At 41.6% G+C, this 16,984-nt stretch overlaps 1 protein-coding gene across 2 annotated transcripts in view; it reads left to right on the plus strand.

Moving 5' to 3' along the window:
• The window catches only part of AATF (apoptosis antagonizing transcription factor), a 162,571-nt gene that overhangs the window by 37,096 nt on the left and 108,491 nt on the right, over nt 1-16,984 (plus strand). For both annotated transcript variants that reach the window (XM_073666701.1, XM_073666702.1), the window contains exon 4: nt 1,125-1,262. In XM_073666701.1, the coding sequence (XP_073522802.1) occupies nt 1,125-1,262 (138 nt within the window). The remainder of the gene's footprint in view (nt 1-1,124; nt 1,263-16,984) is intronic.

The raw sequence follows: 16,984 nt of genomic DNA on the forward strand, positions 1-16,984 counted from the left end.
TTAGACGTACAGGACAAGCCAGCAAAATGACTTCTTTACTGTAAAAGCTGGGGAATACCTTGTGTGGTACTTGGTTTTTGAAGACAGTCTTCAGTGAAAGACGTCTTTCCAGTAATTGTATAAAAACAAGAGATGGGTACAATACTCCGATCTAGTAGTAGACTTCACATTGGGAGTAATACCCCTTTTATTTTCATGCAATCCCTTTGGAAAGTGGCTCATCCGGTGGATTTTTTTTCTCACTTAAATGGTGAAAAAATTTCAAAAGTTTGTGTTGCCAAAACATTTTTTTTTTGTCATTTTCTGAGATGCGTAATATTTTTATTTTTCTATCAATAGAGCTATGTGAGGGCTTTTTTTATGGCCATATTGTGCCCTAAAAAGTGCAGTTTGTACATTTTTTGATATAAAGTGTTTTTGGGTTAATTAATCTTATTTTAATAGATCGGACATTTACTGGCATGACAATATGAAATGTCTATTTTAATTTTTTTTTTAATTGCTTATTTTTAATGGGAGGGAGTTGATTTATATCAGCTCTCACACGGTCTGGTGTAGCTGCTGGATCCACAAATTTGTTGAGGGATGCATGCATGGTCACTGGGTGGAGTACTTGTCGAAGAGAGGAATGCAGCAATCTCAAGAAAAAAATATATATTAAAATTCACATTTTATTGAAAAAAAACATTAAAAACATATATATTATATTTAGATAGTTACACAGGTTGAAAAAATACCTAGGTCCATCACATTCAACCTTTCTTCACCAATTTTGTTAGAGAATAGAAAAAAAAAGGGGGGTGGTAGACTTTTGAGTTTTTCAACTACTGTGCAGCTGTATAAATTCAATAGTCTGTGCAGATATAGAATTCATGGAAACAGTGTTAGAAATCTAAGAGCAGATCATGTTCTCAGCATCTCCTGAACATCTGAATTCATCGTTTTTCCATCTTTAAAGTTAGTATGTGTGTGCCTAGATGTGTCTTCAGAAGTATAGGCTATTCTTTCTAGCACAAAAGTTTGTTCTTTTTCTAGATAATCTAATACTTATAAGTCACAAACTGGATTTGGTTAGTATTTGGCATTATATAATAAGTGTATTAATTCCATTTTTTTTTTCCCAGCCATTTGGGATCAGCTTCTCGAAGGACGAATAAAATTACAGAAAGTTCTTGTTTCCGCAAATCAGCTTCCTCAACAAGACATGTTTGCATTGTTCAAGAAAGAAGGAGGAGCCGAGTTCTCAGCCCCCCTAACAAATGGTAAGTGCATGTTTTCTCAGATGTCCAGTCAAATTCTAGAAATGGTCAATGGGGATAGTTTTGTGTCTGTGGCTATGATTGTTATGACAATCGAGCCTAAAATGGCTATTCTACCATTGTATCCAAATTGAATAAGCATTGTTATTTCAATGAACTTTGCATAATTAATGTAAATGAGGAGCTTCAGTACACCTTTGGCCAAGGGCTCAGTGCACCATTCTGCCCCTCAATTACCATCTTACACACCTCCCCTTATGGTGATTGACAACACTGGATTTGGAGTCCTGCCTGATCTAATTCCCCCGACCTGCACACACTGACACTGCAGGTCCGAGTCCACACACACTGTCAGTGTGTTCTCATCCCTCTGCTGTGTGCAGCGGCTGCTCGCTACATACAAGCTCATAAAGCAGTGTGTGGCCAATGCTGACATTAGAGGAAGATGAGATTGCACACAATGTCATACTTACCTCCTTCTTCTGTCAGCATTGGTCACCCACGGCTGTATGATCCTGTTTGCAGTGAGCAGCTGCTACACCATGGAGAGGGAGATGAGAGCGTGTGCACATACAGTGACAGTGTGTGTGTGCATTCTCATCTCTCTCTGTCAGAATCGGCTGCCCGCTGCTTTATGATCCTGTGTGCTACGAGTGGCCTCTACACGCAGCAGAGGGATGTGAATGCACCTGCGCACACTGACAATGTGTATGCTCTCATACCCTGCAGTATCTCTGAAGGCTTAGTTTCATGCAGATCAGTGTCTGGCCCATAGTCCTCATTTACATATAAGAAAAATGTGGATTCTCTGGAATAAGACATCGGATGGCAGATATCAGCAGGGCTGTAGAGTCGGTAAGCCAAACCTCCGACTCCTCAATTTCCATGACACCGACTCTGACTCCATGACTCCCTCATACATGGCTCATGTTTAAGTGATACATTTACTGTAGCACAGATTCATCTCAGCTAAAAGTCTAGACCCTTAGATCAGAAATAGGACAGACATTTATAGGACATTTCAGAACTTTCCCAAATTCTTATGAAATAATATTCCCCACAAACTGCATTGAACTACTGTACCCAATTTATTATACATTTTAGGAGTTGGAGTCAGTCCTTTTTATACCGACTCCGACACCACAGCCCTGGATATCAGAGTATCATTTTATTCAGCTTCCTAGGACCTACATGCCTATCTACATGCTTAGGAGGGTTGATCTTATTGACAGATACCCTTTAACACAAGAGGATGTGCTGCTGACAAATGATGGCTTTATGCTCAACTTAAAAGATCCAATCAGCCAACAAAGGAGCGATTTTCTTGCATGTCGTCTTGGCGTATCTACATTTGGCAGTAATTGGGCACGAGCTTGAATTTTGGTCGATTATCATTGGCCTTATATAACTGTACAGTTATTACAGGTGTCTTCTTTCTTTGCTTCTGGCAATGATAAAACTAGTCAGAAGATTACCCAAACACTGTGGAATAAGCCTCAGAGCAAAGGCGAATAGTGATTCCCAGCTGTATTTTAAACAGTTGTGGTAATGGAATTGCTGAGGAATTTGCTAAGCCAAAGTCCTGATTCCGTTACAATCTGTAATCTGTCATATGGAGTCACAATGTCATTTCATTAGGAGACCGATGATGTCCTCTTATATACTCTAATTGTTCCTAAAAAAGCGAGATCTAGATTGTGAGACAGGCACAGCACCACTACTACACTGGTGAGTCCTAATTATACATTAGGAAAGGAACTATGATAGGACACTGCAGATTAACCCCAATTTGCGATGGAGATATGAGAGAGAAATTGCACGCTGTGTCCATGCTGTGATGAGTAATGAAAATGTGTATCCACTAATTATTACAAGTCAGTGGTAGCATGACTTCATAAGCAGGTGGAGTAACACTGGCTTGATACAGCGCCACTATGCTAATGTTCACTATCTGACCTGTAGTTTACTAGCAAGATTTCATTCTTATTTTGCTGTGTATCACACCAGAATTCATATATCATTAGATGCATATATATCTGTCGGGAGCAAATATCAAAATACCTGTAATACTGATAATACTAAGGTTCGGAATAATCTTATGTTATCATTGTGCTACCTTTGTCCTTGGTAAAGGCCACTTTATGAAAGGAATTTACAAAGTTACAGCTCGAGGTTCTTTTTTCCACTCGGAAATAATAAAATAAGTAATACATCACATAAATGTGTAAATAAAAACTATTGCAAAGTAAATCAGAAGCGATTTTCACTGGTCCGAGTCTAATATTAGACTTGTATTTCCTATTCTTTTCAGCAGCCAAATGGAGATGAGCCTCATTAGAAGTTTTTGTCTGCTCATGCTCTAACCTGGGCAGGGGTTATTGTGAAGGGAGGGGAAGGAGGTGAGCTGTGACCATTTCCTACTGTGAATGGTGAATACTATTTTTATACAGCAAGTACTGTTCATTGTCATCCTGTGATGATAACGAGACTGCTGAAAAGTCTTCTGTATAGACCTGGAGATATGAGTCTAATATTAGGCATGGTGGCCATTATAAAAATTGCAAAGGTTTGGAATTTTTGTAAATGTTGATAGCCGGGCTGTGAAGTCGGAAAGCCAAACCTCCGACTCCTCAATTTGCATGACACCGACTCCACGACTCCGACTCCCTCATACATGGCTCATGTTTAAGTGATAAATTTACAGTTGCACAGATTCATCTCAGCTAAAAGTCTAGACCCTTAGATCAGGAATAGGACAGACATTTATAGGACATTTCATAACTTTCCCAAATTCTTATGAAAAAATATTCCCCACAAACTGCATTGAACTACTGTACCCAATTTATTATATATTTTAGGAGTTGGAGTCGGTCCATTTTATACTGACTCCACCAAAATGGGCTCTGACTCCACGACCCCGACTCCACAGCCCTGGTTGATAGTGTGGGACGTTCTGAGACGATGTGCATGTTCCAAATTAAATTGCAAAATCCAAGTACGTACTGGGAAAGAGCCACGTTGACATGTTTATGTATCAAAGCTGAACTCTGTTTATTACATCATGGACACTCTTTATATAGGCATTTCTTGGACATACATTGTAGCAATATAATGGGCTCATCTTATCTTTACATACATTCTGGCATTAGAACATATACAAAGAAATGCCTGTGACTCCTAAGCTAAACATACACTGTCAGCTTCCATTTTACAAAGGAGGAGATGCACATAGACACAACTAAAATGGAGTCCAGATGGATAAATCCTGCTCTCAAAATAGTGATAAAAGAAATATATTAAAAATGTTAATAATGATCCATTCACTTTAAACGGGTTCTCGAGGACCTTGACTTTAGGATAGACATTGTTTTTCTTATCCAATGGACAAAAATATTCTTTAAAAGTGCTAATACTAATATAAAATACATGAATCAATATCCACCCTCACCGATCCCTCCATGGCACCTATTCTGACTCTTACTGGGCTCCCTGTGGTCTTTGCTTTTGTCCCATCTAACACGTTGGATATCACCAACTCATCCAGTCGCCGGCTACTAGGGTCAGCTAGTGATTGAGATGGGCTTTGGATGAAGAGATCGGTGTGGAGTGGGAGATAGGTGAGGGTGAGAATTGCTTTCTTGTTTTATACCATTCTAAACCATTTAAAAAAAAATTCAGCAGCTAGAAAATTGGTGCCACTGTCTCCTTTTTAAGAATGCCGAAACCATTTAATCGAGGCTTCTCTTGTGTGCAATGTGTAGGGTGTTTGTGTAACTTATACTGATTTTTAACTATTTCTATGAGCTGCTTTCCCTTGCAGTGGGTTGCCTTACTCAAAATGATTAACAAATCCCAAATAACTCTTAATAAGGTGACCTTTACTTCCAACACAAGCCATTAATACGTTTAATAGGATATGCTGCAAGTGGTACACTTTAATTTATGGGTACCAAATACACTATGACTGTAGGTATTTAATAGAAACAATAGTTGACATTTCATGCTTTAAATAAGTACATGGTTTAAATATAGCCCTGTGTAAACTGCACAATTCCTTGTGTTCATCTGTGGATAAGGAACTGTTTTCTCATAGACATTGCAAAATCCAGCTGTCAGACGCCATTGATTCCTATTAGACTTTATTCTTACCGGCTGCAGTGTTTTATATGAACAAAAATGAGCTTTTGGGGTTTAAGGGAAGGCAGCACAAGAAAATTACCTATTGTTTAAATCGGGTTTTTGTGTTGCATGTATTTAAATTAAAAAAAAAGGCAGTGTTCTTTGTTTTTTTAATCACAATCTTTATTAAAAATAAATAAAATTAGTAATCTTGTCATTTTCACACTGGCCAATAGAGCTTCTTTTAGACTTTTACTTCCAGGCCTTTCAGGGATGGTTTACAGCAAGGCTGCCTATCAACAGAGACAGGGTTACAATGAGGGGTAACACCTCTATACACAGCGGATCACACAGGATCCACCAATCACAATAGGCGATGTCATAGCTGACCTTATGCCCTCTCGCTTCACAATAATTTTTGTACAAAGTCAATAGAAAAGATAGTTGGAACCTGACCATTGTGGCTAAGTACTTGTGTTGTTTCCTGAAACCAAAAAATGCAGTGGCCATGTGGAAATTTCAATATTTCTATTCTTTTTCTTTTTTTCTTTTTAATACAGCTAGTGATATGTAAAAAATGCATTTAAAGGCTTGTTGTTATGCTTCGTTTTTGCCGCTTTTTTTCTGCACTTTTTCAAGGGTAAAAAACACTTTACCAGTAAATTGAATTAGAATTCTGAAATCTCATGCATAATGCGGCTTGTTTTTTTCCTTGCGGATTCACTAACACAGTTCAAGGAGAGCCGGAATGCCAATCTTAAAAATAATATTACAAGTTATGGGTACGAGATTGTGATGGAACGTTGATCCAGGGAACTAGTCTGATTTCTGTTTGTGGAGTCGGGAAGAAATTTTTCACCTAATATGGGGCAATTAGCATCTGTCCCATGGGTTTTTTGCCTTTCTCTGGATCAACATGTTGGGGTATAGGTTGAACTCAATGGATTTGTCTACTTAGAACTTTAAAAACCATGAAGCTATGAAAGTGTTTTTTGAGCTTTACAGCTTGTCAATTCTTTTCAGAGTTTTTGCAGTGTTTTTTCAACCATGCAAATTAAAGAGGTTGTCCACTACTTTTTCATTGATGACCTATCCTTAGGATACGTCATCAATGTCTGATCGGCCGGGACCCAGCACCAGGGCTGTGGAGTCGGTATAAAATGGACCAACTCAGACTCCTAAAATATATAATAAATTGGGTACAGTAGTTCAATGCAGTTTGTGGGGAATATTTTTTCATAATAATTTGGGAACGTTCTGAAATGTCCTATAATTGTCTGTCCTATTCCTGATCTAAGGATCTAAGGGTCTAGACTTTTAGCTGAGATGAATCTGTGCTACAGTAAATTTATCATTTAAACATGAGCGATGTATGAGGGAGTTGCAGTCGGTGTCATGGAAATTGAGGAGTCGGAGGTTTGGCTTACCAACTCCACAGCCCTGCCCAGCACCCTCGCCGATCAGCTGTTATCAGTGGCGGCGGCTACCGGCCAGAAGTACTCGCTTGCGGAACTGGCAGTCTTCTGGTAGTGACCGATGCTTAGTACTACGCATCCGCCATCTATTCAAATCTATAGGAGGTGGATGTGCAGTACCCTGCGGCGGCCACTATCAGAGGACTGCCAACTCCGCCAGTGAGTACTTCCGGTCAGTGGTCGCCGACACAGATAACAGCTGATCAGTGGTGCTGGGTTCCGGATCCCAGCCTATCAGACATTGATGACCGATCCTAAGGATAAGTCATCAATGAAAAAGTAGTGGACAACCTCTTTTAAGTAAAAATTGGCAAAAAATGTGTGTATTTTACTCGTTTTCCTGCCAGCGTTTTGATTTTTGTTGCAGAAAAATCTGCTGTAAATACTTAGTGTGCACATACGCTAACACACAAACCTGATTTAATCAGTGAACCGCTTTCTAATCTTGGCTTTTCTCTAGTAATGTGTCTGTACATGGTATCCCAAGAGAAACTGCTTAGAATTGACCATGTTTCTCAGGCTATAAAGCTTTATTGGCAGTGTTTAATCAATATGTCATTCAGTATATGAATTTATAAGAAAAAGTTCAGCACTACCAATAACCAGAAAATATTTCATGTTTTTTTTTAGCAAAAAAGAAGCAAGACAAAAATATATCTCATACCCTACCATAATTATATATAAATGTAAAGCAAAATTGCATAATAAATATAAGTACCCTATATTTATTATGCAATTTTGCTTTACATTTATATATAATTATGGTAGGGTATGAGATATATTTTTGTCTTGCTTCTTTTTTGCTAGTGTGAACATGCCTCTGTTTCTTGTATGTCTGCCATCTTAGACCTCAGTTCACATTGTCTGGTTTTTTGACTTGTTTGCATTCTGTGCAATTTAAGGGTGTGGCATGCCCTTTGTTGAGCTGATTGGTATATATGTAGCTTACCACGGGCCTAGGTGGTCTGGAGTTGGGACCCGGTCCTATTTGTCTACCCTTTTATATGCATTACTTCAACTTTGATATACAGTAAGGTTTTTAATATAGGCAGTATAGGTACCGTCCCAATTTAGGGTCACCTTGCCGCTGGTGGGACGGCTTGTATACTTTTTTTTGATCAAAAATAGTTCACGAAGTACCCTATATTTATTATGCAATTTTGCTTTACATTTATATATAATTATGGTAGGGTATGAGATATATTTTTGTCTTGCTTCTTTTTTGCTAGTGTGAACATGCCTCTGTTTCTTGTATGTCTGCCATCTTAGACCTCAGTTTACATTGTCTGGTTTTTTGACTTGTTTGCATTCTGTGCAATTTAAGGGTGTGGCATGCCCTTTGTTGAGCTGATTGGTATATATGTAGCTTACCACGGGCCTAGGTGGTCTGAAGTTGGGACCCGGTCCTATTTGTCTACCCTTTTATATGCATTACTTCAACTTTGATATACAGTAAGGTTTTTAATATAGGCAGTATAGGTACCGTCCCAATTTAGGGTCACCTTGCCGCTGGTGTGACGGCTTGTATACTTTTTTTTGATCAAAAATAGTTCACTAAGTACCCTATATTTATTATGCAATTTTGCTTTACATTTATATATAATTATGGTAGGGTATGAGATATATTTTTGTCTTGCTTCTTTTTTGCTAGTGTGAACATGCCTCTGTTTCTTGTATGTCTGCCATCTTAGACCTCAGTTCACATTGTCTGTTTTTTTGACTTGTTTGCATTCTGTGCAATTTAAGGGTGTGGCATGCCCTTTGTTGAGCTGATTGGTATATATGTAGCTTACCACGGGCCTAGGTGGTCTGGAGTTGGGACCCGGTCCTATTTGTCTACCCTTTTATATGCATTACTTCAACTTTGATATACAGTAAGGTTTTTAATATAGGCAGTATAGGTACCGTCCCAATTTAGGGTCACCTTGCCGCTGGTGGGACGGCTTGTATACTTTTTTTTTGATCAAAAATAGTTCACTAAGTACCCTATATTTATTATGCAATTTTGCTTTACATTTATATATAATTATGGTAGGGTATGAGATATATTTTTGTCTTGCTTCTTTTTTGCTAGTGTGAACATGCCTCTGTTTCTTGTATGTCTGCCATCTTAGACCTCAGTTCACATTGTCTCATGTTTTTTTTTAGAACTATAAATGCCTTTTAATGAAACTCCAGTACACCGTAATGTCTTATTTTATCAAATGTAAAGCATAATCTGCAATGTAAAAAACCAAACACAAAACCACGGTATGTTAAAGGGACATCGCATTAATTTATTTTTGCCATTCGCGACTTTACAAGGTTTTACTGTCCTATGAAATCTGAGATCCCAAGTTTAGCTTGATGATTTACTGCAAAATTGCTTCTAAATTGAAGTAGAAAATGTTTTGCAGACCTGGCAGCTTTCAAGCCTTGCACCCATTTGTCACCCAGCATTTCCCTTTGTGTATGGAACAAGAATTAATTAGACTCTCGGCAGGAAAACTGTATGGCAATAATTTTTATAGGAAAAATATCTATTAAAAGGACAGCCTAGCTTTGTTGAAACCTTTAACTTCACCATCCCGTACTGATTATTAAGATTTTATTCTTTTACATGTGTAGAAATGTATTTCCTCTGGCATCTATAAACATGCAGGTTTTGAGACTGGTTCCATGTAAAATTAGAGGCTTTGTAGGTACAAAAGCTCCCCACAAAATAAAATCTTTTATTTAGTGTACAGATGTGGACATTTAGAACATTTACCTACATCTGGCACCTGGAATGAACTTATAGGAAGAATCAGAAGCCTCTTTTTTTAGAGCTTGTAGATGTATTTAATGGACATTTTTTTTTACTTGGTCATTTCCATTATTTATAGAGGTTTTTTTTTTTTTTTTAACCAGTTATTCAAGGGGGTTTTCCACACCTGGAAATGTAAAAAGAACAAAACCCTTCTCCTTCCCAGAGATGAGATTAGACCTTTACCAAACACCGGTGCTTGGGATCCCTGTTCTTCACTGTAATCAGAGACTGAATGGCGCCTCTCCATTCAATGTCTGTGGGACGTGAGACCCCTTTTGTAAAAGCACAGAGCGTTGTTTATCAGTGTTTTGGATCATCGTTTGTCGGTCAGTGTGTCACTTTTTACCATTACTGTTTTAGCAGTTTTTCTTGTATACGAAATTTAAGTGCAGGTTTCTCAAGCTTTTCCTATGAAATAAAGAACAGTCAGCACTAAGATGGCATTCCAGTGCTGGCCTGAGTTTATTACAGACAGTCTTGAATGGAAGAGTGTGATCCGCAATTACCATCAAAGATCAAAAACAGACACGGCATCCTTGTTGTTGTGGACTTCATAGTCATGGAAAAAAAAACATGGATTTGTGAACAGTAATATGAACTTTAATGGGTATTCCCATCTCCAAGAGCCTATCCCAATATGTAGTAGATGTAATAATATTAGCAAATACCTCCAATTAGAAATGTAGTATAGTTCTTCTGATTCACGATGTCACTTGCGCCATGTGCAGGCATCGCAGTAGCACAGGTATCCATGGTTACAACCACTGATATAGGGACTTGGCACAAATGTTCACTGTCTCTCTTTCTGGACCTTGTGGCCTAGATCTTCACTAGACCAGAAAGCAGATACATATTTATATGTTGGTAATGGAGTAAAATCTGTTACCCTTAGTAAGTCAGGCTGCATGAGGTATAAAGAAGAGGTCCACCCGTCTCCATAATGAAAATCCACTGTATATATAGATTAACATCTCAGCATATGCAGCATTTCAGCCCCAAACGGGTCTTTGTCAAGCAATCTACTTAGTGCCAACAATCAATTATTTCTAGACAAATTCACAATACATCACTTCCTATCTAATACAGAAATATAGAGCACCGGAGACATCTAAATTGCCATTAGCCCTTTGTGCAAAGCTATCTAAATGATTGAGTCAGTTGCATCAGGTATTGATATGTTAATAAGCAGGACTGCACGGGGAATGAAGGTGATTCAGATCCTCAGCATGGAAGTGGAGCGCTGCTCTGCCAATATCAGCTGATCACAGTCCTAGCAGGGATTCCCTGTGATCTGCTTATCTCCAAAATCCTTCGTCCTAATCCCATGTGCATTTTTTTTACCGGCGGATTTTTAGCATCTGATGCTATTCTATGGGAAAAATCCACACATAATATTCAGCGTACTTGCAGGAGACATTGACATGTTGCGGATATGAAACACAGGTTAGTTTTTATTCCGAGTTAAAAAAAAACAAAACACAATGGGCTTGAGATGTCTATAAATCCCATCCACTTTGCTGGAACTGTAAAACGCTGTGTTTTTGACACAGCAAAAATTAGAGGCATTAAAAACTCATTGTGGCACACAGCCTTAAAGTTATTGGATGCATCTAGCTCACTGGCCGATACAGACAGGAGAGGACCCCTGTGCAAAAACAGTAAATGGGCTCTTTGAAGTCCAATTTTCTCATCATAATGCACAATCCCACCTGTTTTGGAGGTGGAAATGACCCCCTTACCTCTTGGACCCCTGTACGGTTGCATCAATGACGTGTCTTTCCCTGATCTAGCTTCAATAAGGTGTGGTGGCTCAAATGCTGCGTTTCTTCCATAAATGGTGTACTCTTCCTTTAGCTGCATTGAAATAAGCAGATCTTATTTAGTTCTGCACCTGATTTGTTCTATGTACAAGTAATGTGGCAATGAATATACATAGATGGATGTGTAGCAGTTTCTAAAAACTGGCATGTAGAACCAGGAGTTGACTGGTAACTGTACTTACATTCTCCCTGTGCTGGAGAATGTCTTTATAAATGAGCCCCAGTTTTTTATGTTAATTTATATAGCATTATCCCTCATTTTCATTAGGTCTAGGTTTCTGATCATATCCTCACTTAAATTTCCTTGTCGTTGCTGTCTATCATAGCTAATTTTTTCAGTGCTGTTTTTTTTCTGTATCAGTTTATAGAGTGTCCATTTTTATGTTTGATTTCAGTACACATGAAAAATATTTGTATAACAATTTTTAAAAGAATCTTCATTTAAGTTTCTCTGGGATCACTTATCGTAATTCTGCAAGCAATTTAAATGAAAGGAGTTGTCTGGTCTAGAATGGCAAGTCTGCCGTCACACAAGTCTGCCGTCACGCAAGTCTGCCGTCACGCAGAGTATCCTTCTAGCGCACGCCCTGTGCTATGTGAAGATTCGCCGGTGTCTCCTCCAGGAACGGCGGTCAAGTATGTGATATGAATACTCCCAGCCAGAACCCGTCTAATGGGCGCCCAGTGCGCGCGCTGGTAGCAGTCACACAGAGTGACTGCAGACTTAGCATTCTAGACCGGACAACCCCTTTAGTATTTATTATGCGTAACATCACAAATGAAAACCAAAACTGATCACTAACTTCAAATCGACATTTTCTAGACTTTCTTACCCTTAAGGTGCACAAGTTTCTGGCAAGCATTTTTCTGAGTTCTCGCGTAGACTCGCATAGCAAATGTAATGAGGTTAGAAGGTTTAATAACGCACATTCGCTTGGAGTTTGTATTTTCCTTGCTGCAGATTGTGTTGGCACTATATAAGCAAGCGTAATCAAAATAATAAACAAGTCCAGGAAAACCAGCTTCTCCACTTGCATACAGTCTTCCAACAGTCAGCGGCTCCATGAACCATACCTTACATTTTATTACATAGAATTAAGAGAACCATATATGTAGTAAAAATAACATTTGAAGGAGAGTTATCACAGTTTCTGCTCATGTGTTCATAGAGCTTCAGTCATGCATGCAGTGAAGGGCAGCTAAACTATAATCCATCATGTCTACATCCCGATTTTCTGACAGCAATCTTCTTCATAAGACAGACAGTATGCAAGGTATAAACTGCAATTAACTAGAAAGCCACACACAAGCAATTCAGATGTGCTGATAAAAGAAAACAATAAAGCAAAACAAGTCATCTATATATCAGCTGCATTTAAAGAGAAAGTAAAATAACTAAAAATTGGCCTACTGATTTTAAGCAAATTACCCAAGCTGGAGAAAATTCATGGAAAAAGTCTGTTCTCTGACAAAACAGGGTGTGTTGTTTAACAGCTCAGCACCTGTCTCATTAAAGGTCCATCATTTAAATGCTTGTTTACACAGGCAGACGAAAGTAAACATAAGTTAGTAGATCGCTCAGTGCACATAGGCTGTCAGAGTTCTCAGTGCGAGGCCTTTTTACGTGGGATGATGTACCGCCGGGAGTGATAATCTTTTGTGCTGCACATAAGATAATTTCACCTGATGAACAAGCTTTGCTCATTCATTGGTTGATATTCACATCAAGATAATCATGAAATGATCGTTTTTAACAATACATGTTCACAATTATCTTGCAGTGCTAATGCTTCTTAATGGTGTACTCTCAAATTGTCTCTTGAGCAGCTCAGAGCTATGGAGTCTTAAAGGCCCCGTCACACTTAGCGACGCTGCAACGATCCCGACAACGATATGACCTGTCAGGGATCGTTGCTGCGTCGCTATGTGGTCGCTGGTGAGCTGTCAAACAGGCAGGCTCACCAACGATCAGGGGGAGCAGCAACATCGTGGAAAGAATCTTTCCACGATGTCCTGCTGCTGAAGCAGGAGCAGGCTGGTAACCATGGTAAACATCGGGTTACTAGGGGCACACGCGCACCTAGTAACCCGTTGTTTATCATGGTTACCACTCTGCTACAGTGAGCGGGAGGTTACCGCTCACTTTAGCAGGCTGGTAACCATGGTAAACATCGGATTACTAGGTGAACTCGCGCACCTAGTAACCCGTTGTTTATCATGGTTACCAGCCTGATCGCTGCTCCCGCTGGTCACACACAGCGATGTGTGCTGACCAGCGGGAGGGCAACGACCAAAAAATGGTCCAGGACACTTTGCAGCGATCAGCGACCTCACAGCAGGGGCCTGATCGCTGCAAAGTGTCACACATAGCGACATCGCTGGTGAGGTCGCTGTTGCGTCACCAAAACCGTGACACAGCAGCGATCTCGCTATGTGAGACGGGGGCTTTACAGTCTGTCTCATTACTTCCTGGTTTCTAGCAGGGCAGGCACTCCTCCTTGAGTGATGGCTCTGATGAATAGTAGAACTGTAGTAGTAGTACAAGTTCTGGTGTAACACATCCAGCTATCATTTGTTGTTCTGGGGTCTACACAGCCATGAGCGTACCCAGGATAAAAACTAGAGGGGCCATGGTCATTCAGGTTGTAAAATTTTAAAACGAATAAGGTGCAACGCTGGAAACAGATAAGACACCGGAGGGTGAGTATAAGATGGAGCAGGAGAATTACATTTAGAGCACCAATCCAGGTAATCACATATAGAGGCCTCCCCGTAGTGTAATTACATATAGCCTAGAATAATGACACCGACATTGGGGGTACAGGATAATGACACCAACACTCGGGGTACGGATTAATGGCGCTGACACTCGGGGTACAGGATAATGGCTCTGACACTCGGGGTACAGGATAATGGCTCTGACACTCGGGGTACAGGATAATGGCGCTGACACTCGGGGTACAGGATAATGGCGCTGACACTCGGGGTACAGGATAATGGCGCTGACACTCGGGGTACAGGATAATGGCGCTGACACTGGGGGTACAGGATAATGGCGCTGACACTGGGGGTACAGGATAATGACACCGACACTCGGTGTACGGATTAATGGCGCCGACACTCGGGGTACGGATTAATGGCGCTGACACTCGGGGTACAGGATAATGGCGCTGACACTCGGGGAACGGATTAATGGCGCTGACACTCTGGGTACAGGATAAGGACACCGACACTGGGGGTACAGGATAATGGTGCTGTCATTGGGGGTACAGGATAAAGATGCCGACACTCGGGGTGCAGGATAATGGCGCCCACACTGGGGATACGGGATAATGGCGCCGACACTCGGGGTGCGGGATAATTGCGCTGACACTCGGGGTACGGGATTTTATTTATATTTTATTTATATATAATAGTGCTATTGCTATAATAATTAACGTCCCCCCCAGCTGGCCCAGCATTAACCACCTGTCCTTTCTCCAGGTCCGGTTCCTACTCCCAAGGCTCAGGCCCCAGGCCCTTCCAAATTTCAATAATTACACAGTGAGTGAGTGTATTGTGTAATTTACACTGGCTGGCTGCCACAGTCACTGGCAGCCGGCCCACAGTAACAAGACAAGCTTTCCTCTCCGGCGGGATTCTCAGAGACAGGAAACAGGGGAGGCAGGCAGCGTGCTACGTCAGCACGCCTCAGGAGTCAGGACCCTGATCAGGTGACATGCGGCATTTCGGCATGCTGTGTCACTCAGCGTGCGTTAAAGGTAATCCCGGCCGGACCCCATGCAGTGACACTGCGCAGCTCCGGCTGTGTGCCCACTATACGTTTTTTAAGCGTTTCCGCAGCGGCAATTCCGCTGCAGAAACGCTTAAAAAACGCTTGGTAGAAGGTCTGCCATGTTCCCCATTAATAATACGCATGTGCTGTGCACATGCTGCGGAAATTTCCGCTGCGGATTATCATTGCGGAAAAATCCGCAGCATTACCAATTATTTTGCGGAAGCGCGGCGTTTTCGCCGCCATTGACTTGCATTGGAATGCATGGAATCTGCATCACTGCATCTGTACATGCGGATTCCATGCGTTTCAGTGTGCGGATGGTACCCGGGTTTGGAGAAGAGGAGATTCTCCTCCGGACCCAGGTACCATAGAACCTGTAAAAAAAGAATAAAATAAAAAATAAATATTATACTTACCTTCTGATGGCCCCCGGTGTCTTTATCCGATGCGTCCTGGCTTGCCGGCAGCTCGCGATGGTCTGAAAAGGACCTGCCGTGACGTCATTTAGTCATGTGATGGGTCACGCGACCGCTGACGTCGGCAGGCCATCAGAAGGTAAGTATATATTTATTTTTTACCATTCTTTTACGGTCACACTATATAAATCCATGCTGGTTGCATAGATTCATTTAGTGTGACCAAGTTGTCAAGCACTTTCCAAGTGATGCTAAAATCGCTTGGAAAGCGCTTGTCAACCCGCATGCAGAAATGCATGTGAAGAACGCTTCACTTCCGCTTGTCCCTGGCAGGAAAAACGCATGTAAAATCCGCATGCGTTTTTTCTGCCAGGGAGATGCAGAAACGCTCAGGAAAAATCTGAAGCATTTCCTCATCTTGGGCACATAGCCTTACATTAATTGTATGACTCACTATTGGGCACGTAGCCATCTATACACAGCAGGAGGGCGCACGTAGCCATCTATACACAGCGAGAGGCCGCACGGTGCCATCAATACACAGCGGGAGGCTGCACGTAGCCATCTATACACAGCGGGAGGCCGCACGTAGCCATCTATACACAGCGTGAGGCTGCACGGTGCCATCTATAAACAGCGGGAGGCCGCACGTAGCCATCTATACACAGCGTGAGGCTGCACGGTGCCATCTATAAACAGCGGGAGGCCGCACGGTGCCATCTATAAACAGCGGGAGGCCGCACGGTGCCATCTATAAACAGCGGGAGGCCGCACGGTGCCATCTATAAACAGCGGGAGGCCGCACGGTGCCATCTATAAACAGCGGGAGGCCGCACGGTGCCATCTATAAACAGCGGGAGGCCGCACGGTGCCATCTATAAACAGCGGGAGGCCGCACGGTGCCATCTATAAACAGCGGGAGGCCGCACGGTGCCATCTATAAACAGCGGGAGGCCGCACGGTGCCATCTATAAACAGCGGGAGGCCGCACGGTGCCATCTATAAACAGCGGGAGGCCGCACGGTGCCATCTATAAACAGCGGGAGGCCGCACGGTACCATCTATAAACAGCGGGAGGCCGCACGGTGCCATCTATAAACAGCGGGAGGCCGCACGGTGCCATCTATACACAGCGGGAGGCCGCACGTAGCCATCAATACACAGCGGGAGGCCGCACGTATCCATCAATACACAGCGGGGGGCCGCACGTAGTCCTCTATACACAGCGGGAGGCCGCACGTATCCATCTATACACAGCGGAAGGCCGCACGCAGTCACGCACACACAAACATATACATACACGCATAAACACATTTGAAACACAAAAAT

The sequence above is a fragment of the Phyllobates terribilis genome, unplaced genomic scaffold, assembly GCF_046119375.1.
Source record: "Phyllobates terribilis strain yellow unplaced genomic scaffold, ASM4611937v1 Scaffold_2__4_contigs__length_985480577, whole genome shotgun sequence".
NCBI classification, from domain to species: domain Eukaryota; kingdom Metazoa; phylum Chordata; class Amphibia; order Anura; family Dendrobatidae; genus Phyllobates; species Phyllobates terribilis.